General features: G+C 45.8%; 1 protein-coding gene across 2 annotated transcripts; it reads right to left on the reverse strand.

Annotated features, from left to right (window-relative positions):
* Positions 1-619: 619 nt before the first annotated feature.
* Positions 620-13,553, reverse strand: Snf8 (SNF8 subunit of ESCRT-II). Of its 2 annotated transcripts, XM_042671111.1 has the most exons (8): positions 13,379-13,553; positions 12,990-13,040; positions 10,689-10,827; positions 6,859-6,963; positions 4,313-4,385; positions 2,399-2,540; positions 1,675-1,749; positions 620-857 (listed from the first exon to the last, which is right to left on the reverse strand). In XM_042671111.1, the coding sequence occupies exons 1-8, from the start codon at positions 13,430-13,432 to the stop codon at positions 720-722; spliced, it is 777 nt and encodes a 258-aa protein (XP_042527045.1). In that variant the 5' UTR covers positions 13,433-13,553; the 3' UTR covers positions 620-719. The 2 variants fall into 2 exon arrangements, with proteins under 2 accessions (XP_042527045.1, XP_042527051.1); XM_042671117.1 differs by lacking the exons at positions 6,859-6,963; positions 10,689-10,827; positions 12,990-13,040; positions 13,379-13,553 and adding an exon at positions 5,351-5,431.
* Between the last annotated feature and the right edge of the window lie 7,267 nt (positions 13,554-20,820).

Consider the following 20,820-nt stretch of genomic DNA (forward strand, 5'->3'; position numbering starts at 1 on the left):
CTTTGGTAAATCACTTTGGTTTATTATCTATGAAGTTGAGGAAATGTGTAGGGAAAAGCAGTCGATTTACAGTAAGGCTCCTTTTCCACCACTGAGGCTAGATGGGCCTAGTGTGGGAGAGAAGAGAGACTTGAAGGGAGGGAATCTTGAGGAACAAATCTGTTGATTGTTCAATTCCCCTCAAGTTCCATTGCTTTTTTTTCCCTCCAGCCTAGCCACCATTTCAACACCTAGCTTCGGTTTCCTTCACAAAGCCAAGCCCCAGTCAGTCTAAAGCCGTGAGCCATACACAGGAAGCTGAAAGAGACTCAGATCAGAGTGACTGGTTCGTGAAGGCCTGCTAATATGATTAGGAAGATGAATTGGAAGTTGGACTTAGAGAGGAAATTGTACTTGCTACAGAAAGACTAGGCCCTGTTTAGCCAAGACACAGCGTGTGTTCTAGGCCCAGTTCCTCCACAAACTTGTAGATGTTCTATGCAAGTATTTCAGATGTGCTTGCTGTTACCTGTGTTACTCAGGTTAGCCTACTGGATAAATGAGGCTTCCTCCAAAAAAAAAAAAAACAATGCAATGTGAAGGCACTTTAAAAAAATAAAATACTGGGGGAAGAAAGAAAAACTTGGAACTTTTTTCTTTTATAAACAAAATTGTCCAGGTTTATTCACCATGATTTTCCTCCCTCTTCTAGCTGCTGCTGTGTGTCCCTCCACACTCCATCAAGGGAGGGCTTCTCTGGCCTCCTCTGCAGTAATCTCCTGGGAATAGAGGTCTGTGAAGAGAGCTGGCAGCCAGTAGTGGGCCTCCCCAGGGGCTTGCAAATCCAGCCAGGCCAGCCCTTCCTTCAGCAGGTGTTCCTGAATGGGGAGGAAGAAGAGAAATCTGAGAAAGAAGCTATATCCCCAAACATATTTTGGCTTCAGTGAGGTTTTCAAACAACCTACATGTGCCTTCATGCATTTGCAACCATACTGGAATAATCTGTTGGCCTCTGTCCTTGGCCTGTAGCGTGGAAAAAACCGAAGCCATTTAACCTTCCGTCTAGGCAGGAGAGAGAAAGCCAAGGCAAAATGGAGGTAGTGGAAACGCAGGGCCACAACTTGAGGAAATTGCATCTCCCTCCATCAGAAGGGAGAGTAGTGTTCTGGCTGGCTGTGAGTTAACTTGCTGGGAACAGATGGGAAGGACCTTATTTATACTAGAATGGACTCACGGCTCCTAGGCTGGAAATACACAGGACAAGCTGTTTCTGCCCAATACTGTTGAGTGATATTTATGTCCTCCCATTTTACAGATGCCAAATTGCCTGGATACGGAAAACAGTAACTGAAGCCAGAGCAGCTACATTCTCATACTGCTCCCTTTCCACATCAGTCTTCCATCACTCACACATATTATGCAGTATATTTAATGTATTGTTATAAATGTGTAATCACCACAAGCAGTTATTAATTCCCCTCACTCTGTAATGCTGCTTTCAATACAAATTGTATTAAGCCCCTGACTATCAGTTCCAGGGTCAGAGGACCCTCAAGTAGTCTACCTTCTCAGTGCCATGAAAAATGCCAGCCTTACTCCAAGTGTGGAAACAGCAGAGCAAGACTAAAATGCCTGCCCATGTGCAGCACACCTCCCAACCAGGGCCCATGTGTTCTGGACCTTTCAGTCACATACCAGCACTTGCCGCGCTCGTTCGGTCTCCCATTTAAGACTGGCTTGGATTTCACTGACCGTCACGTACCCATTTTTCTAAAGGAGAATGGGGACTGAGTTAAGAGTGCATGTTCCCTAGAGCCCAGCATTAAGAGACAAGTAACTTTCAGGGAGAATAGAGTTTGGTGGGTTGTCTTAAGTAGGTTCCAAGGTGTTAGGCTGGACTTCACACCAATGTGTGTAAGACTGGGAATGATCAATTCATAAAGAATGGAGATAAACTATTAATCTAAACTATTTACCCCTGACACTGCCTTACCCTAACCGTCCACCAATATAAAAGCCCCCTCCCCTTTTAGTTGCATTTTATATTACAGAGTTAAGAAAACAGAACATCTTTTACAAATACATAATGGGCTTTTGGAGGAAGCTGCAGGCATGCTGAGGCATGTGGAGATGAGAGGCAAAATTTAGAATTCACAGTGTAACTTAAGAATGGCTGTCTCCCTAAGACTGTGCTCCTCGAGAGCAAGGAGTATATCCCACCCCTCTCTGCTCCACAGCCCAGCCCAGTGCTTGGCACTGCAGCTGCTCAATAAATGACTGCCTAATGAGCACACGCCTGAGTAGTTCATCTATAAAACAATCTCTGCAAAAGATCTGAGTGACAAGGAGGAGGCCAGATTGCTCCTGACTCCCACCCCAGGATGCCCCCTGCACTGTCTGGAAGCAAGCACACCAGTACCTCTGCCAGCTGCAGCACCACAGTGTGATCCATATTAAGCTCAGCTGGAACAGACTGAATGAGATAAGTGCCGCCCACAGGGATGATGCCGAAGCCAGTGCCCAGTGCCTTTAGTTTCTTGATGGCCCTGATGAGATCGTCCCTGAGGTAAGAAAGAACAGTTTGAAGATGGTTGGTTGGCAGGCCAGACACCAGTGGCTCACACCTATAATCCTGGCTACTTAGGAGGCTGGGATCTGAGAATCTCAGTTCAAAGCCAGCCCAGACAGCAAAGTCCATGAGATTCTTATCTGGAAATGGCACTGTAGCTCAAAGTGGTAGAACAATAACCTTGAGCAAAAAGAGCTCAAGGTCGGTGCTCAGGCCGTGAGTTCAAGCCCCACAACCTACCAAAAAAAAAAAAAGACCCTTGGCCAGACTTGACAACCCAGTTTCAGCTCTGCCTAGGAAGGATACTTGACACAAGATAAAGGCTGCACACACTCACCTATATTAGTAAAACAGCAAGTTAAAGCTGGGCACCAGTGTTTCATGCCTGTAATCCTAGCTACTCAGGTTGAGATTTAAGGATCTTGGCTCAAAGCCAGCCTGGGCAGAAAGCCCAATTATCCACCAAAAAGCTGGAAGTGGACGTTTGGCTCAAGTGGTAAAGGCACCAGCCTTAAGTGAAAAAGCCAAGCAAGAATAAGTCCTCAGGGCTGGGAATATGGCTTTGTTGTACAGTGCTTGCCTAACATGCATGAAGCCCTGGGTTTGATTCCTCAACACTACATAAACAGAAAAAGCCAGAAGCGGTGCTGTGGCTCAAGTGGTAGAGTGCTAGCTTGAGCTAAAAGAAGCTCAGCCCAGGCCCTGAGTTCAAACCCCAATACAGGCACCAAAGAAAAAAAAAAAGACCATGCATGGTAGAGGAGTTGGGCTATCCTACTCAGCAGTCAGTGATTCCAACTCCAAACAGGTCAAAAATAAACCTACTATAGCCCACCAGGTGAGTGAGCAGAGCATTGTGAACTGTAGCAGACTAAAGAACGTTCATCCATTTCTGAAGGGGTTAATATACCTGACTGCTTGGAAATTCAAGCCAGGACTGCCAACTTTATGGTTAAAGACATTGTTTTGGTAATACTGGAGTCTGAACTCAGGACTTTATGCTTGTTAGACACGTTTTACCACTTCAGCCATACTTTCAGCCTTTTTTTTTTTTTTGTCAGATCATCTTTTATTGAAATAGCTTCTCTTATACTAACAGGGCATTCCACTGCATCACTATTAATGTCACATCACTATTAACGTCATCTATGATGTCATGAAGGTGGTGGCCATCAATATCACATGGCACAAACTGGGTACTCCCCATGATCTCCTTAATGGCTCCAGAAAGTTCTCTGGCTAAAGACCCAGTGCTGAGCAATATGACAATCTCATTAAAAGAGATGTTTCAGCAGGGTGTTGCTGGTTCATGCCTATAATCCTAGCTACCCAGGAGGCTGAGATCTGAGGATAGTGGTTCAACACCAGCCTGTGCAGAAAAATCTAAAACCCAGAAGTAGTGCTGTGGTTCAAAATGGTAGAGCAAAGTGGCACTGTGGCTCAAGCGGTAGAGTGCTCGCCTTGAGCTGAAGAGAGCAAGGACAGCGCCCAAGCCCAGAGTTCAAGCCCCATGACGACAAAAAAAAAAAAAAAAATTTACTGGGCTGGGAAGGTGGCTCAGTGGTAGAGTGCTTGCCTTGCAAAATGGTAGAGCACTAGCCTTGAGCAAAAGAGCTCTGGATCAGCGTCCAGGTCCTGAGTTCAAGCCTGGGACGGAGGACCGCACGTGTGCGCACACACACACACCACCAACACCAACACCATCACCACCACAACAACACCCCCCTCTTTCTATACTCAAAAGGGTTGGAAAACAAGACCTACTGGCTAACATCCTGGGCGAATTTGCCTCTTCCTTTCAACACCTGTTGATGTAATTCCTCCAGAGTTATCAGACCTGTTGTAGAGGGAACAGAAAGCAAATGAAGATTACCTTTATGACTGCCACTAATTTAAATAAATGCCCAGTTATTTCTTTCCAGTAGTTTTTACAAGTAATAAAAATAGCATTCTAGTAAATTTCTTTCCCTTTCTTCTAAAGTAACTGGCTAGCTGGGTATGATGGCACACACCTGTAATCCAGGAACTGGGGAAGCTGAGGGAAGACGATGATTTTGAGGCCAGCCTGGGCTACATAGTAAGACCCTGACTCAATAAAACTAAAATTAATTATTTACATAAAATAACTGGCCAGAGATGGGGTCTGAGGCCTCATCAGAACTTCAATAGGAGATAGTAAAATCTAAAATCAAAGGTAGCAGTTTCTTTGAAAAGCTATACAGGAAATCATTCCAGATTTATTACCTGTGGTTTGGCCAAATGCAGATACAATAATACTAACTTTTAAAAATAAAAAGAAATTAGGATATGATTCAAGTGGTAAGAGTGGCTACACCTACCAAGTGTGAGGTCCTGAGTTCAAACCCCACCATGGTCCAAAAAATTTTTTTCAAAACAAAATTTTCAGTTCCCAGGCCCATGTTACACAGCTTATTGCACATGAAGCTCTGTTAGATCTTTGTCAGTTTGTTTAAATCATGATGGGAACAGGTGGTGAGACCCTGCTGTGTGGCAGACCAGCTTTTTCTCTGCCTTTCTTGTGTGAACTTCAGTAGAATTCCAAATGGAAGTAAAGCTGGGAAGGACTCTGGGAAGGCCAAAATAAAGGCCATTTCCCACTCTCAGCTACTTAACTTGCAGTTCCCAGTTGGACATATTCATCCACAACTGAAATCTAGGACAACCAATGTGGGTGTGTGTGCATGACTGCTGCTATCACCTGCCATCCCAGAGTACTTTCACCACAGAGGTGCCTGAACTGGCAGGAAAAGCACGGAAAGATTTAAAGGTAAAGCATATTACCCCTCATCCCTTGCAACTTGCTATTTGTGGAGATGAAGAATCGGACTGTCATCAAGGCTACAACTGCTGGTGGTGATGTCATCCCCCACATTCACAAATCTCTGATTGAGAAGAAAGGACAACAGAAGACTGTCTAGCAGGGTTTGGGAGCTTTTCATAGCCAAGGGCTTTATACCATCATTATGAGCCATACAAAATTATCAATACAGGCAGACAGGCTTCTGGCAGCCAACAAGAACTACATGTCTGCCTCATCATGTACCAAATGATTTTGAGTCCCTTACATGGCCTGTGGGCCAGCTGTTCCCCCACCCCTTCATGCCTGGATTCCTTGTTACCTCAGGACCTTAAATACTCTTAACAGCTGTCCAGAGGTGGGATTCCAGTAAACTCTATCTCCGTGAAAAATCACAATTTTGCCTTTCTGTAGTTCCCCTTGAGCATGTTGGAATTTTTTTTTTTTTTTTGGTCGGCCGTGGGGGCTTGAACTCTGGGCCTGGGCGCTGTCCCTCAGCTCTTCAGCTCAAGGCGAGCGCTCTACCACTTGAGCTACAGCGCCACTTCCGGTTTTCTGGTAGTTTATTGGAGATAGGAGTCTCACGGTTTCCACTGCCCGGGCTGGCTTTGAACCGCGATCCTCAGATCTCAGCCTCCTGAGTAGCTAGGATTACAGGCGTGAGCCACCAGCGCCCGGCTGCATGTTGGAATTTTTATCAGCTTTCCAACCAGCCAAATTTCTGCATTTGAGTCTTAACCATACTTGTGTTACTGTGGCTTCAAAAAAGCTATTGATTCCCGAGCAAGGTTGTCAATTTTTAAAACACTGGATTGTAATTGCAATGCAGAAATTATAGTTACCACATTTGATTTGGTAGAGACATTATTTCTAGTCTGGTGGGTAAGTTCAAGAAAGACCATATTGTGCCCCCAACCTCCCAAAATTAAAATAATAAAACTAAAAATAAAAGCAAATAGTGCCCAACAAACAAGTAGGGTAGGGTCTTCCCAAGTCAAAAATGGTACACCATGTGCTTAAGTGATCAAATTTTAGATTTAAAGGTGCCATGTCTTTAGCAGAAACTGGTGGCTTTATAAACACAACGATTCAAGCATTCTCAGTACAGCACTGAACTCTATGCATCCTGAGAAATGGCAGTTTTCCTTCGCAGTCTTTATAACATGCCACCAAGGGGGTCTACTGCATATATTCATATCCATATATTTTTTTTTTTTCTTGCTCAAGACTAGTGTCTACTTACAAGCCAATGATCTGTAACTTGTTTGGAGTTGTCTTTTAACTTGTAGTACAGTCAAAGGTCTTTAGAGATAACTACATAATTCTATTTATCTGTGGCCATGAATTCAACAGCATGAAACCTGTATTTCAACACACTGAAGTCCTGAAGACTTCAGGATGGTGAAAAGAAAATATTTCACTATCCCCCCACCCCCCCTCCTGGGCCTCAGAAAAGCCCAGAGCCCAGACTTGAGGACCCAGCCACCCTCACCTCCATTCCGGTGTTTCAGAGCCAGGCATACTTCGATAATCTGGACACCAAGTTCATAATAGAAGTCCCCAACACCCAGCATCTCAGACCAAAATCCTTTTCCAGCTACAAAGAGAAAACCAGAAGCTAGGTTACTGATGATTTTTTGTCCTTTCTGTTTACTCCATGTTGAATTAAAACATCTATCCTAGCAAGTACTATTGTCTAGTCCTACATCTTGCTCTGCTTGCTACTCAAGATCCTTTGAGAGCTTGGTGTGCACCATACCTGTAATCCTGTAACTGAAAGACTATAAAGGCAGAGGGATCTTGTGTGTTGGAGGCCAGCCTCAGCTACACAGGAGAGAGGAGAAAGGAGACAGGAAACGAAGGAAGGTAGGAAGGGAGGGAGGGAGGGAGGGAGGGAGGGAGGGAGGGAGGGAGGGAGGGAAGGTGAGAAGGAAGGGAAGGAAAGAAGGATAGGAGGACAAAGAAAGAGAAAAAAAGGCTAAGGCAAGAGCTCTTTTTTTTTATTGTTGTTTTAGAGGTGATATACAACAGGGTTACCTTTGCATACGTCAGGTAGTAAGTACATTTCCTTCTTTTTGCATAGTATCATCTGTTCCCTCATTCTCTCCATTCCCCACTCCCCTTCTCTACCCAGTTGTGTAGCTCACTTTCATCAATGTCCAGTGCAGCCAGTGAGCTCTGCTGCTGTAATTTTTCATCCATTTTCTCAATTCTGTGCCCTCCCCCCACCTTCCCTGAGAAGTGCACGTGAATACGCCATATAAGGGGCAAAGAATACAGTCATCAGAAAAAGAAAAAATTAGGAAAAAGGTCCTTTGTTTCCATATTTTTGGAGTTCATTTCAGTATGTATATTTTATATACATATAAAGAGGTGCCTGGGTATTACAACTTGGTGATTTTCTCCTAAGACTATCCTCATTTGATCTCACTGTGAGAGTCTAGAATCCTGTGTAATTTGTCATGTCCCATTGCATTTTAAATCTGACTTCTGCATATCAGGGAGTCATTTATTTCAGCAAGAGGCTACTATAACTGTTTCCTTTCTCAAAGCATACAATAAAATATAATAGGAGCTATGTTTTGTTTTGTTGGCCAGTCCAGGGACTTGAACTCAGGTCCTAGGCACTGTCCCTGAGCTTCTTTTGCTCAAGACTAGCTCTCTACCACTTGAAGCACAGTGCAAATTTCCAGCTTTTTCTGTTTATGTAGTACTGAGGAATCAAAGCTAGGGCTTCATGCATGCTAGACAAGCACTCTACCAGTAAGCCACATTCTCACCCTTGTAGGAGCTATGGAAAAGATAAAGCTAAGAGAAAAAAAAAAAAAAATGCTGACTTGGGGGCTGGGAAGGTAGCTCAGTGGTAGAGCGCTTGCCTTGCATGCATGAGGCCCTGGGTTGGATTCCTCAGCACCACATAAGCAAAAAGAAAAAAGCCAGAAGTGGCGCTGTGGCTCAAGTGGTAGAGCGCTAGCCTTGAGCTGAAGAGCTGAGGGACAGCACCCAGGCCCAGAGATCAGGCCCCACGACCGGACCCAAAAAAAAAAAAAAAAAAAAAATGCTGACTTGTAATTCAAAAACAGTATTAAGTGTAAATTGCAGGTTAGGTTATATGGTAATTATAGAACGATTCCAAACATATGAAAACAGTATGAAAGTATGAAAAAACTGTCTAGAAACATGTCAAATGTTAAGCTGGGCTCCTGTGGCATATGCTAGCTACTCAGGAGGCTGAGATCTGAGGATCACATTTCAAAGCCAGCCCAAGCAGGAAGATCTGTGAGACTCTTATTTCCAATAAACTACTCAAAAAAAGCTGGAAGTGGTGCTGTGGCTCAAGTGGTAGAGTGCTAGCCTTGAGAAAAAGAGTCTCAGAGACCATACCCAGGCCCTGAGTTCCAGCCCCAGAACCAATACAATTATAATAACAATAATAATAATATGTCAGATGCTGCAAAACTTACAATGAGATTGCATCCCAATAAACCCCCTGTAAACTTACATCAGAAATGCACTTAAAAGCCAGACACCAGCCAGGCACTGGTGGCTCATGCCTGTAATCCTAGCTACTCAGGAGGCTGAGATCTGAGGATGGCAGTTGAAAGCCAGCCCAGGCAGGAAAGTCCGTGAGACTCTTATCTCCAATTAACCACCAGAAAACAGGAAGTGGCACTGGGCTCAAGTGGGAGAGCACTCTCCTTGAGCTGAAGAGCTCAGGGACAGCGCCCAGGCCCAGAGTTCAAGCCCCATGACTAACAACAACAACAAAAAAAAAGCCAGACACCAGTGGTTCACTCTTGTAATTCTAGCTGTGATCTGAAGGATCACAGCTCAAAGCCAGCCTAGGCAGAAGTCTGTGAGATTCCATTTCTAATTAACTAGAAAAATGCAGAACTGGAAGCATGGTTCCAGTGGTAGAGTGCCAGCTATTAGTAAGCAAACTGAGCAAGAGGGTGAGAACTTGAGTTCAAGTCTCAGTACCAGCATAAAAAACAAAACGCATTTAGTCACGCATACTATTGCATGTCTGTAATCCTACAAATGCAAACAAAAGGGTATAGCCCAGGTGTCACAGCCCAAGTGTCCTGTATGTCTAGACCCAGGGATCAATCCGCAGTGTGTGGGGAGGGGATGTAGGGGGAAGCATTAACTTATTCAACATCATAGGTTAATAAAACAGTGCAAACCAGGCACTGGTGGCTCATGCCTATAAATCCTAATTACTCAGAAGGCTGAGATCTGAGGATTGTGATTCAAAGCCAGCCCAGACAGAAAAGTTTATGAAGCTCTTGTGTGTGTGTGTGGAGGGGGGGGGGTGCATGCCAGTCTTAGGGCTTGAACTCAGGGCCTAAGCACTGTCCCTGAGCCAAGTACTCTACCACTTGAACTACTGCTCCACTTCTGGCTTTTTTACTGATTAATTGGAGATAATAGTCTCATAGACTTTCCCGTCCCAGATGACTTCAAACCATGATTCTCAGATCTCAGCCTCCTAAGTAGCTAGGATTACAGGTGTGAGTTACTAGCATCCAGTTCAGAAAAAGCCAGTAGTGGCACTATGGCTCAAGTAGTAGAGCAACATCTCTGAGAAAAAGAAACTCAGGGACAATACTCAGAACCTGAGTTCAAGTCCCAGGACCAACACCCAAAAAAAGTGGAAAGTAAAGTTTCCGTTATTTATGGTCCAGATGCTGCTGCCCAATATCAAAAGAAAGTAACTGATCACAATCACTAAACTGGTAAAAGATCAAAATCTAATGTGTCTATTGTTTCTGCAGCTTATCAAAAATCAAGCCATCATAAGTTAGAGACCTTCTGTATCTGAAATTGCAAGTAGTACTGATCTCGACAATTATGAGACAGGATCAAGAGACTTACACTTCTTTCATATAGTTTTACTAAATGAATGACCTCATACTACTTTTGTTAATTTTTTTCTTCTTTTAATGCTAGGAATTGAACCCAGAGCCTCACTTGAGCCATACCCCAGACCTTTTTTCTTTTTAAGTAACTGAGGTTTGAACTCAGGACCTCACAATTGCTAAGCAAGTACCACTTGAGCCACATCCCACATGTGCCCTTTCCCTTCTTTGTAAAGAGGGAAAATATTTTAGAAGTCCACTACCAGAGATTATTCAAAGGAGGGTCATGTTCTCAAGTCAGCTTGGGCAATAGTCATCTTGCTAGACATTTTTGAAAGACAACATCCAGAGATCTCCCTGCAGCTCTGCTAGAAGATGTCTCAATAGTAGCGAGAACAAGTGAATTTCTGTCCCTTAAGAGCCCTGTGGGGATACTTGACTCCTACAGATAATTCCTTACAGGCCAGAGGATCCACTCCAATGGTTGCACACATGTCCTGGAACTGCACCCGAAACTCAGGATTCTTCCGGATCTCTTGCTTGTGCTTGCTGGCAAATTCCTCCAGGTTGGTCTTGAACATGTCCAACTGCTTTGACATCTGTTGAATGGACAAGGGAAAGATTAGAGGCAGCCCAGATAATAATCAGATACCAAAAGTAGGTCCTTAATAAAGTGGCAGAGGGGCTGGGAAGGTGGCTCAGTGGTAGAGCACTTGCCTTGCATGCATGAGGCCCTGGGTTCGATTCCTCAGCACCACATAAGCAAAAAAGAAAAAAGCTGGAAGTGGCGTTGTGGCTCAAGTGGTAGAGCACTAGCCTTGAGCTGAAGAGCTGAGGAACAGTGCCCAGGCCCAGAGTTCAATCCCCACGACCGGACCCCAAAAAAATAAAAATAAAAAAATAAAGTGGCAGAGGTAGGTCTAATATAAGCTAACTCCTTCGGGTCTACCATTATGCTGCTTATTATCCACTTCCCCTCTATTTTTGGTAATACTGGGATTTGAACTCAGGATTTCATACTTGCTAGATGAGCACTCTACTGCTTGAGCCATTCTTTTCTTCTTGCTCAGGTAGGTGTAGAGGGGTGTGTGTGTGTTAGTACTGGTACCAGGATTTTAAGCTGTTTTTTCACTCACAGCACTCTACCACTTGAGCCATGCCTCCCATTTGTCATTTTAGTGATTAATTGGAGAAAAAGTTTCATGGACTTTTCTGCCTGGGCTAGCTTTGAACTGCACTCTTCAGATTACAGGCATGAGCCACCAGAGCCCAGCACCCTGATTTTGTTGTTGTTGTTGGCTGTGGGGCTTAAACTCAGGGCCTGGGCACTGTCTATGGGGCTCAAGCTAGCTCAAGGCTAGCACTCTACCACTTGAGCTACAGTACCACTTCCAGTTTTTGAGTGGTTATTAAAGATAACAGTGTCATGGAACTTTTCTGCCTGGGCCAGCTTCGAACCACAATCCTCAGAACTCGGCCTCCTGAGTAGCTAGGATTACAGGTGTAAGTCATCGGTACCTGGCTCCCTGATTACTTTTGACATAGGGTCTTGCCTTTTGCTTGAGCCAGCCCAGACAATGATCTGTCTATTCATACCTCCCACCATAACTGAAATGCCAGGCATATACCACAGTGCCTACCTAAAATGATAGGCACATGCCAAAATACCCAGCTATTAGCTGAAATGTAGTCTCACTAACTTTTCTACATAAGCTAGCCTAGAACCCTAGTCCCCTTAATCTCAGCGACCTGAGCTAGGATTATGTGTGAGCCACTGTTCATAGCTTGTCTCATCTATTTTTACCTCTGCTTCTCTTGCACAGTTTTACTGTCAGCAAAAATGAGATACCCCTCAACTCTAAAATAGCTTTTATTTTTGTGCCATTAATGGAGCTTGAACACAGGGTTACTTGCTCTGGCTTAGTTTTTTTTTTGCTCAAGGCTGGCACTGTAGCACTTGTGTTTTGTTTTTTTTTTTTTCTGGTTAATAAGAGTATCACAGACTTTGGTTGGATATTTGCAGGTTTTTCTGCTTGGGCTGGCTTGGAAACTCAATCCTCAGATCTCTGCCTCTCAACAGGCAGGAGCCACTTGGCTTAACAGCTTTCTATATGACTTTGTTCTAAAATCAAGATGTTTGTTTTGTGCCAGTACTGGAGTTGAGAAAGATCATAAATTCATATCCAACGTTGTTAACATAGACTAAGGAAGGAGGGAGGAAAGACAGGAGAAAAGCAAGAAACAAAGGGAAAGTGGACAAGGGCTAGGAATGCAGATCAATGTTAACAGTGCTCACTTAGCATGCTCCAGGAAGAAAGAAAATAGACAAGTGCCTAGAACTTAGAAGCATAGCATGGATCAAAAACGTTAGCTACTACTATTAGCAGGTTGTCTAAAAAGGGCACAGCAGGGGCTGGGAAGGTGGCTCAGTGGTAGAGCGCTTGCCTTGCATGCATGAGGCCCTGGGTTCGATTCCTCAGCACCACATAAGCAAAAAAGAAAAAAAAAAACTGGAAGTGGCGCTGTGGCTCAAGTGGTAGAGCACTGGCCTTGAGCTGAAGAGCTGAGGGACAGCGCCCAGGCCCTAGAGTTCAGGCCTCACGACCGGACCAAAAAAAAAAAAAAGGGCACAGCAGCCCAGAAATCCAGACTTGTCAGCCACCTTACTTTAGCCCGAGCTAAATAATCTAGCGTACATCTAAGACTTGCTGTCCAGTCCTGTTCTGTCGATCTTCCTGCCTGGAGCTCTGCCATCACTTACCTGGGCCAACTGGTCCTCAGCCAGGACAGTCCCTCGTTCCTTATACTTGGCCTGTCAGACAAAAAGATGGGCATGAGTTGAGAGAGTGGGCGATGGGATCCTCAGCTGCGTTGCGAATGGGAGGGTCTCTCTAAAAGCTCTTTTAGGAAGGGCAGATGGAGGAAGGTAGAATCCATGCCTTCCACCTCCGGTAAAGTTTGGGGAAAAAAAAAAAAAAGAGCAGTGGGGCTGGTGGGCCTGCGGAACCTGACACCCCGAAGCAGGGAGCTGATTTCTCCGCGAGTGCCCGGACTTCCGCACACGAGAAGCCCAGGAATCGATCAGGAGGCAACCGAAGGGAACAGAACTCAAGAGCCTCGCGGGTGAGCACGGCCACTCTCCCCCCTCACCTCGGCGAGCTTCTTCTTGGCGATGGCGCCGGCTCCCACCCCGCGGCGGTGCATCCCCGCCTCGGGCCCGTGGGCCGCACGGCTGCCTGGACCCCTGAGCTGGGCGTTCGGGTCTCAGTCGCCAGCTCCAATGCGGAAGTCCGGCCTGCGTCATCCGCGCGCGCCGGAAATCGCGCGCCCACTTCCTTCCGCGGAGTACAGAGTCTCTCCCGCGGCTGGGCGCCGCGTCTCGCCTCGGGGGCGTCGCCGCCCCGCCTTGTCGCTCCCGACAAGGAAGGCGCGGGACGTGGGGGTGACCGGCGCGGGGACCTGCGTCCCGCCACCGTCGACGCCTCGGGTTCGGGTCTCCCAGCCCGTCTGCTGTGCTGGCCATTGAAGGTTCTAAGGGAGTAAAGTTGGAGTCACAAGCAGAGATTTCAACGTGTGAGGGCCGGCAGTTAAGAGCCGACTTAGAGGGGTCGGTGGGGAGGGAAGAGTGAGAAGGTTGAGCAGGTGACATTGATCAAGGCCATTGTATTCATAAACTGCCTTGTCGGGCCGGGAAGGTGGCTCAGTGGTAGAGCGCTTGCCTTGCATGCCTGAGGCCCTGGGTTCGATTCCCCAGCACCACATAGCAGAAAGAAAAAAGCCGGAAGTGGCGCTGTGGCTCAAGTAGTAGAGTGCTAGCCTTGAGCTGAAGAGCTGAGGGACAGTGCCCAGGCCCAGAGTTCAGGCCCCACGACCGGACCCAAAAAACAAACAAACCATAAACTGCCTTGTTGAATATATAGCTACTTAAAGTGTTTGTTTTTTAAAGAGAGAACTGAGCTATGGTGTAGATGGTTGCCTGGATCCAGGAAATTCTCCAGATCTCAATTCTACTATAGACAGTCAGTCAGTCATTGCAGGCAGATTCTGTTACCACTTGTGTTCCAATATCCACAGTTGCACTCAGTTCACTACACGTGAACATGAGTGTTGGGAGAAAAGCTTTTAGCTGCACGACGCAAAAATATGGTGCTTATATGGTGTAATCTTCCATCTCTGTGTTTAGAAAGTTCTTCGTGTGTGTGTGTGTGTGTGTGTGTGTGTGTGTGTGTGTGTGTGTGTGTAGTGTGTAGTGTGTGTGTGGTCCTGGAGATTGAACTTAGGGACTGGATGAAGTCTCTGAGCTCTTTTGCTCAAGGCTAGAGCTCTACCACTTGAGCCAGAAAGCTATGCTTTCCACTTTTTAATGGTTAATTATGGATAAGAGTCTCAGGGACGTTCCTGCCTGGGCTGGCTTTGAACGACAATCCTCAGATTTCAGCTAAGCTAGGATTATAGGCATTGAGGCCACAGTGCTCAGTTTTTGGTTTTTTGTTGTTGTTGTTGTCAGTCATGGGGCTTGAACTCTGGACCTGAGTCCTTTGTCTCTTCACCTCAAGGCTAGTGCACCACCACCTGAACCACAGTGCCACTTCTGGTTTTCTGGTGGTTAATTGGAGATAAGACTCTCATGGCCTTTCTGCCCGGATTGGCTTTGAACTGCAATCCTCAGATCTCAGCCTCCTGAATAGCTAGGATTACGGGCTTGAGCCACCCACACCCGGCTAGTGCCCAATTTTATAAAAGTACTCTTAGTGGCAACTTGGACTTAAGTCAGTTGTAGGAATTAAAATTAGGAATGGTAAGTGGCAGAACTAAGGTAGTGGCAATGGTTCCAGTGGGACAGGTTTGGGAATTATTAAGGGAATAGAATGTTGGTGGCTCATGCTTTTTTTTCCGGGGGGGGGGGGGGGGGGGGTAGGAGGGATGTTTGTGGTGCTTGAACTTAGTGCTTGGGTGCTTACCTGTTGTAAGCTTGCTAGGTGCTGTGAAAATGGACATTTTAATGAAATCTGGGAAAGTAATGCTGGTCCTGGCCAGACGCTACTCTGGATTGAAAGCCATTATCATGAAGAACATTGATGGTGGCACCATCACTTAACCTCTGTCCCCACAGAGTGACAGCCACATGGGCAAGAAGAAGATAACCAAGAGGCCAGAGATAAAGGCCTTCATGAAAGTTTATAATCATAACTCAATGGACAAAACTCAGCAAGAATGTCTTCAGACATCCAACTCAAATGTAAGGAGATATATGCCAACATCAAGTTTCAGAAGAGATACAAGAAGGGCAAAAACAAGTGGTTCTTTTAGAAGCTTTGATTTTAGATGTATTTTGTTCCATTATTAAAATTTATTTTTATTAAATCTATGACCTTGGGTGGGAAGGTGGCTCAGTGGTAGAGCGCTTGCCTTGCATGCATGAGGCCCTGGGTTCGATTCCTCAGCACCACATAAGCAAAAAGAAAAAATAAAGCTGAAAGTGGCGCTGTGGCTCAAGTGGTAGAGTGCTAGCCTTGAGCTGAAGAGCTGAGGGACAACGCCTAGGCTCAGAGTGCAGGCCCCACAACTGGACCCAAAAAAAAATAAAATAAAAACTTAAAAATAAAAAATAAGTCTATGACCTGGCGGTGTAGGGCTAGAATCTGGAGAGTAAGATAAGAGAGTTACAAGTTTAAGGCCAGCCTGAATTATATAGTTAAGATCCTGGATATATTATAAGATCCTGTCTCAAAGGGGACTCAGCATGGTGGTTCATGCTTGTAATCCTAGCCTCCCTAGTGAGACTAAGGCCTGAGGATCAAAAGATTGAGCCTAGTGCTGGTGGCTCACATCTGTAATCCTAGCTACTCAGGAAGCTAAGATCTGAGGATTGTGGTTCAAGTTAGCCGGGGCAAGAAAGTCTGTGAGATTCTTATCTCAATTAACCACCAGAAAACCGGAAGTGGCACTGTGGCTCAAAGAGGTAGAGCCATACCCTTGAATGAAAGAATTCAGGACAGCACCCAGACCCCAGGTTCAAGCACCATGACCAAAAAAAAAAAGTTGAGATCAGCCTGCTGCCAGTGTTACAAAATGAGTTCAAGATCAGCCTGGGCTATATAGCAAAACCTTTTCTCAAAAAAGAAGGAAGAGATGGGGCTGGGAATGTGGCTTAGTGGTAGAGTGCTTCCCTAGCATGCATGAAAGCCTGGGTTTGATTCCTCGGTACCACATCAGCAGAAAATGTCAAAAGTGGAACAGTGGCTCAAGGGCTAGAGTGCTAGCCTTGAGCAAAAGAAGCTCAGGTACAGTGCCCAGGCCCTGAGTTCAAGCTCCAGGACTGGCAAAAAAGAAGGAGAAGGAAGCTGGGCGCTGGTGGCTCACGCCTGTAATCCTAGCTACTCAGGAGGCTGAGATCTGAGAATCGCGGTTCAAAGCCAGCCCAGGCAGGAGAGATTGTGAGACTCCTATCTTCAATAAACCACCAGAAAAAAAACCGGAAGTGGCGCTGTAGCTCAAGTGGTAGAGCGCTCGCCTTGAGATGAAGAGCTGAGGGACAGCGCCCAGGCCCAGAGTTCAAGCCCCACGACCGACAAAAAAAAAAAAGGAGAAGGAAGAGGAGGGGGGAAGGAAACAAGGAAGGAAGGGAGGAAAGGAGGGAAAAACCTGATTATTAGGTCAGTTGAAACTAACCTGTTTGGGAATTTTGACTGTTAATTCTCTAGTATTGATATCTCAGGAAGGAAGCTAGAACATTAGTTTCAGCTTGAGGATATGAAACTTTTATATGAGTGATTCTATTTTAATTTTTTATCTTGATCTGTTGAGGGCCTGGCATAGGAGTAGTCCAAAACAACCATCTATAATTTTTATTTTTTGTGTGAGTTGTGGGGCTTGAACTCAGTGTTTGGGCACTGTCCCTGAACTCTTGCTCAAGGCTAGCACTCTACAACTTTGAGCCACAGCACCACTTCTCTCTCTCTCTCTCCCTCGCTCTCTCTCTCTCCCTCTCCCTCTCCCTCTCTCTTTCTCTCTCTTTTTTTTGGTGGTTAATTGGAGGTAAGAGTCTCATGGACTTTCCTGCCCAGGTTGGCTTTGAACTATGATCCTCAGATCTCAGCCTCCTGAATAGCTAGAATTACAAGTGTGAGCCACCAGAACCCAGCTTTTTTTTTTTTTTTTGACAATCGTGGGGCTTGAACTCTGGGCCTGGGCGCTGTCCTTCAGCTTTCAGCTCAAGGCTAGTGCTCTACCACTTGAGCCACAGAGCCACTTCTGGCTTTTTCTGCTTATGTGGTGCTGAAGAATCGAATCCAGGGCCTCATGCATGCAAAGCAAGCACTCTACCACTGAGCTACCTTCCCAGCCCCAGCACCCAGCTTTTACCTTTTATTTAAAATGCTGATGCCAGGCACTGGTGGCTCATACCTGTAATCCTCAGGAGGCTAAAATCTGCAGATCACAGTTCAAGACCAGCCTATGCAGGAAAGTCTGTGGGACTCTTACCTACAATAAACTATTCAAAAGACTGGAAGTGGTACGGTGGCTCAACTAGTAGAGCTCTAGCCTTGAGCACAGAGAGGCTCTGGACAGCCCAGGCCCTGAGTTCAAGCCCCAGAACTGGCAAATAAATAAGTAAAACACTGACTTCATATCTTCATTATTTTTTTTGAGGTGGGATCTGTATATGTTGCCCAGGCTTCTCTCATACTCCTGGGCTCAAATGGTCCTCCTACCTCAGCATCCTGAATAGCCAGGACTATAGGCTTGAGGCTTGAGCCACTATATCTGGTCTATATGCTTACATTCTTACTGCATCTTTTTTTTTGGTCAGTCAAGGGGCTTGAACTGAGGGCCTGGGCACTATCCCTGAGCTCTTTTGCTCAAGGTTAGTGCTCTACCACTTTGAGCCACTTCTAGTGTTCTAGTGGTTAAGTGGAGATAAAAGTGTCACAGAGATTCCTGCCTGGGCTGGCTTTGAACTTCAGTCTTCAGATCTCAGAGTAGCTAGGATTCAGGTGTGAGCCACCAGCGCCCAGCACTACATCACTTCTAAAAACTTTGGTTCCTGAGGTACAGACACTTCTAAAAACTTTGGTCCCTGAGGTACGGACACCATCTAGTCCCTACTTCCTCCTTTCCTCCAGGACACACTTTTACACTTAATGTTTGCGTACTCATCCTCTCACTCAGGAGCTAATCCAAATGTACATTCACACATCGTCTTCTAAGGATACACTCAAAAGGCATTCAACAGCCATATTTGCAACCTTGCTTTAATCTTTATTCTTATTAACATGCATTAATGCATTAATTGAATAAGGGGTGCTTTCTTAGGACAATTCCATACATGCATATAGTGTATCCCCACCCCCTCACCCTTTTATCACTCTCCATTACCCCTTGTTCTCCTTGAAATAAATTTTGCAGGTTTCCAGAACTTAATTCTGATAAGATTTTGAAGCTAGAAATATGGCTCAGTGATAAAGCATTTGCCTAATATGTTCAAGGCTCTGGGTTCCATCTCCAGCACCACCAAAAAACATGCCCCTCTTCTAATGGTCTACTGTGCCTTACTTTACTCATTTAGATTGCTGGTCTATCCAATTCACCATGCCGATTCTAAAGTAATGCCTTTGTTTTTTCAGATGGGGAAATAGGCTTAGTTGTCAAAAACATCATAACCACAATTGATTTTTATTGACTACTTTTACTCTGCGCAAGACATTACCTTAATATTATCTTCTACCCCATGAGGGAGGTGCTTTGTTGCTGGTATTGTTTTTGCTTCATAATGCTGGTGATAAGCCAAGTGCCAATAGTTTACACCTGAAATCCTACCTTCTCAGGAGACTGAGATCTAAGGATCACAGTTCAAACCCAGCCCTGGCAGGAAATCCTGAGACTCTTATCTCCCAATTAACTACCCAGGCCAGAAGTGGAGCTTTGGCTCCGTGGTAGAGCACTAGCCTACCTAGCAAAAAAGCTACCCTAGGCCGGTCACTGGTGGCTCACGCCTATAATCCTAGCTACTCAGGAGGCTGAGATCTGAGAATCACAATTCAAAGCCAGCCTGGGCAGGAAAGTCCGTGAGACTCTTATCTCCAATAAACCACTCGAAAACCGGAAGTGGCTCTGTGACTCAAGAGGTAGAGTACTTGCCTTGAGCTGAAGAGCACAGGGACAGCGCCCAGGCCCAGAGTTCAAGCCCCATGACCGACAAAAAAAAAAAAGCTACCCTAACAGAAAAGCTCAGGGGACAGGTGCCAGTAGCTCATGCCTGTAATCCTAGCTACTCAGGAGGCTGAGATCTGAGGATCTCGGTTCAAAGCCAGTCTAAGCAGGAAAGTCCGTGAAACTTATTTCCAATAAACCGAAGAAAACTGGACGTGATGCTGTGGCTCAAGTGATAGAGTGCTCACCTTGAGTTGAAGAGCTCAGGGACAGTGCCCAGGCCCAGAGTTCAAGCCCCACAACCGATTTAAAAAAAAAAAAAGGCTCAGAGATAGCACTCCTGAGTTCAAGCCTAGGACTGCACACACACAAAAATAACTTGCCTGAGGGCTGGGAAGGTGGCTCAGTGGTAGAGTGCTTGCCTTGCATGCCTGAGGCCCTGGGTTCGATTCCTCAGCACCACATAAGCAAAAAGAAAAAAAGCCGGAAGTGGCGCTGTGGCTCAAGTGGTAGAGCGCTACTTGAGCTGAAGAGCTGAGGGACAGCACCCAGGCCCAGAGTTCAGGCCCCACAGCTGGACCAAAAAAAAAAAAAATAACTTGCCTGAGAGACCTGTGGAGCAACTGGGATTTGCTGTGATTAGCTCTAGGCTGCTAAAATGTGACTAAGGGTAGAGCGCCAGCCTTGAGCTGAAGAGCTGAGGGACAGCCCAGGCCCAGAGTTCAGGCCCCATGAACGGACCCAAAAAATAAAATAAAAAATAGAAGAATAAAATGTGACTAAGAGGAAAGGAGTACATTCCAGGCAGAAAACCCAAAGCCATGGGCTGGGAAGGTGGCTCAGTGGCAGAGCGCTTGCCTTGCATGCATGAGGCCCTGGGTTCGATTCCTCAGCACCACATAAGCAGAAAAAGCCGGAAGTGGCGCTGTGGCTCAAGTGGTAGAGTGCTAGCCTTGAGCTGAAGAGCAGAGGGACAGTGCTCAGGCCCAGAGTTCAGGTCCCACAACCGACAAAAAAAGAAACGGAAAGAAAGGAAGAAAGAAAGAAAAAACGCAAAGCCAAAAAGCGAAAGGAGAGAAGCCTGCCATTTGCAAGTGGAGGGCATTGGGAAGTGGCAGCTGACTGCAGTGGGGAAAGTTGTGACAAAGGTGAATTCAGGACAGTTTGTCCACTTCCTTATCCCCATTCCCATCACCTCATCTCTCTGGGAAACAGTCTTTCACTCCATCCCCATCCATCTCAATAGGTCTTCAAAGCCATGGTTCTGGAATGCACATACATTCTCTGACAATCTCTGCTTAAAAATCTTTCTAGAACTTTAAGCTTACACTGAGAATACAGTGAAAATTTAATGAGGCCTTTAAGGCCCAGCCCCTGCCCACCTTCCCAGCCCCTGCCCACCTTCCCAGCCCCTGCCCACCTTCCCAGCCCCTGCCCAC

The sequence above is a fragment of the Dipodomys spectabilis genome, unplaced genomic scaffold, assembly GCF_019054845.1.
Source record: "Dipodomys spectabilis isolate Male_0828 unplaced genomic scaffold, ASM1905484v1 ptg000018l, whole genome shotgun sequence".
Lineage (NCBI taxonomy): Eukaryota > Metazoa > Chordata > Mammalia > Rodentia > Heteromyidae > Dipodomys > Dipodomys spectabilis.

Coding starts and splice junctions, on each gene's coding strand:
- Snf8 (XM_042671111.1), bottom strand. CDS start 13,432: ATGCACCGCCGCGGGGTGGGAGCCGGCGCCATCGCCAAGAAGAAGCTC. Junction 6,964..10,688: donor TGGAGTGGATCCTCTGGCCT/GTAAGGAATTAT, acceptor TTCTCTTTGTAG/CTGGAAAAGGATTTTGGTCT. Junction 4,386..6,858: donor TCTGAAACACCGGAATGGAG/GTGAGGGTGGCT, acceptor CCTCTACAACAG/GTCTGATAACTCTGGAGGAA.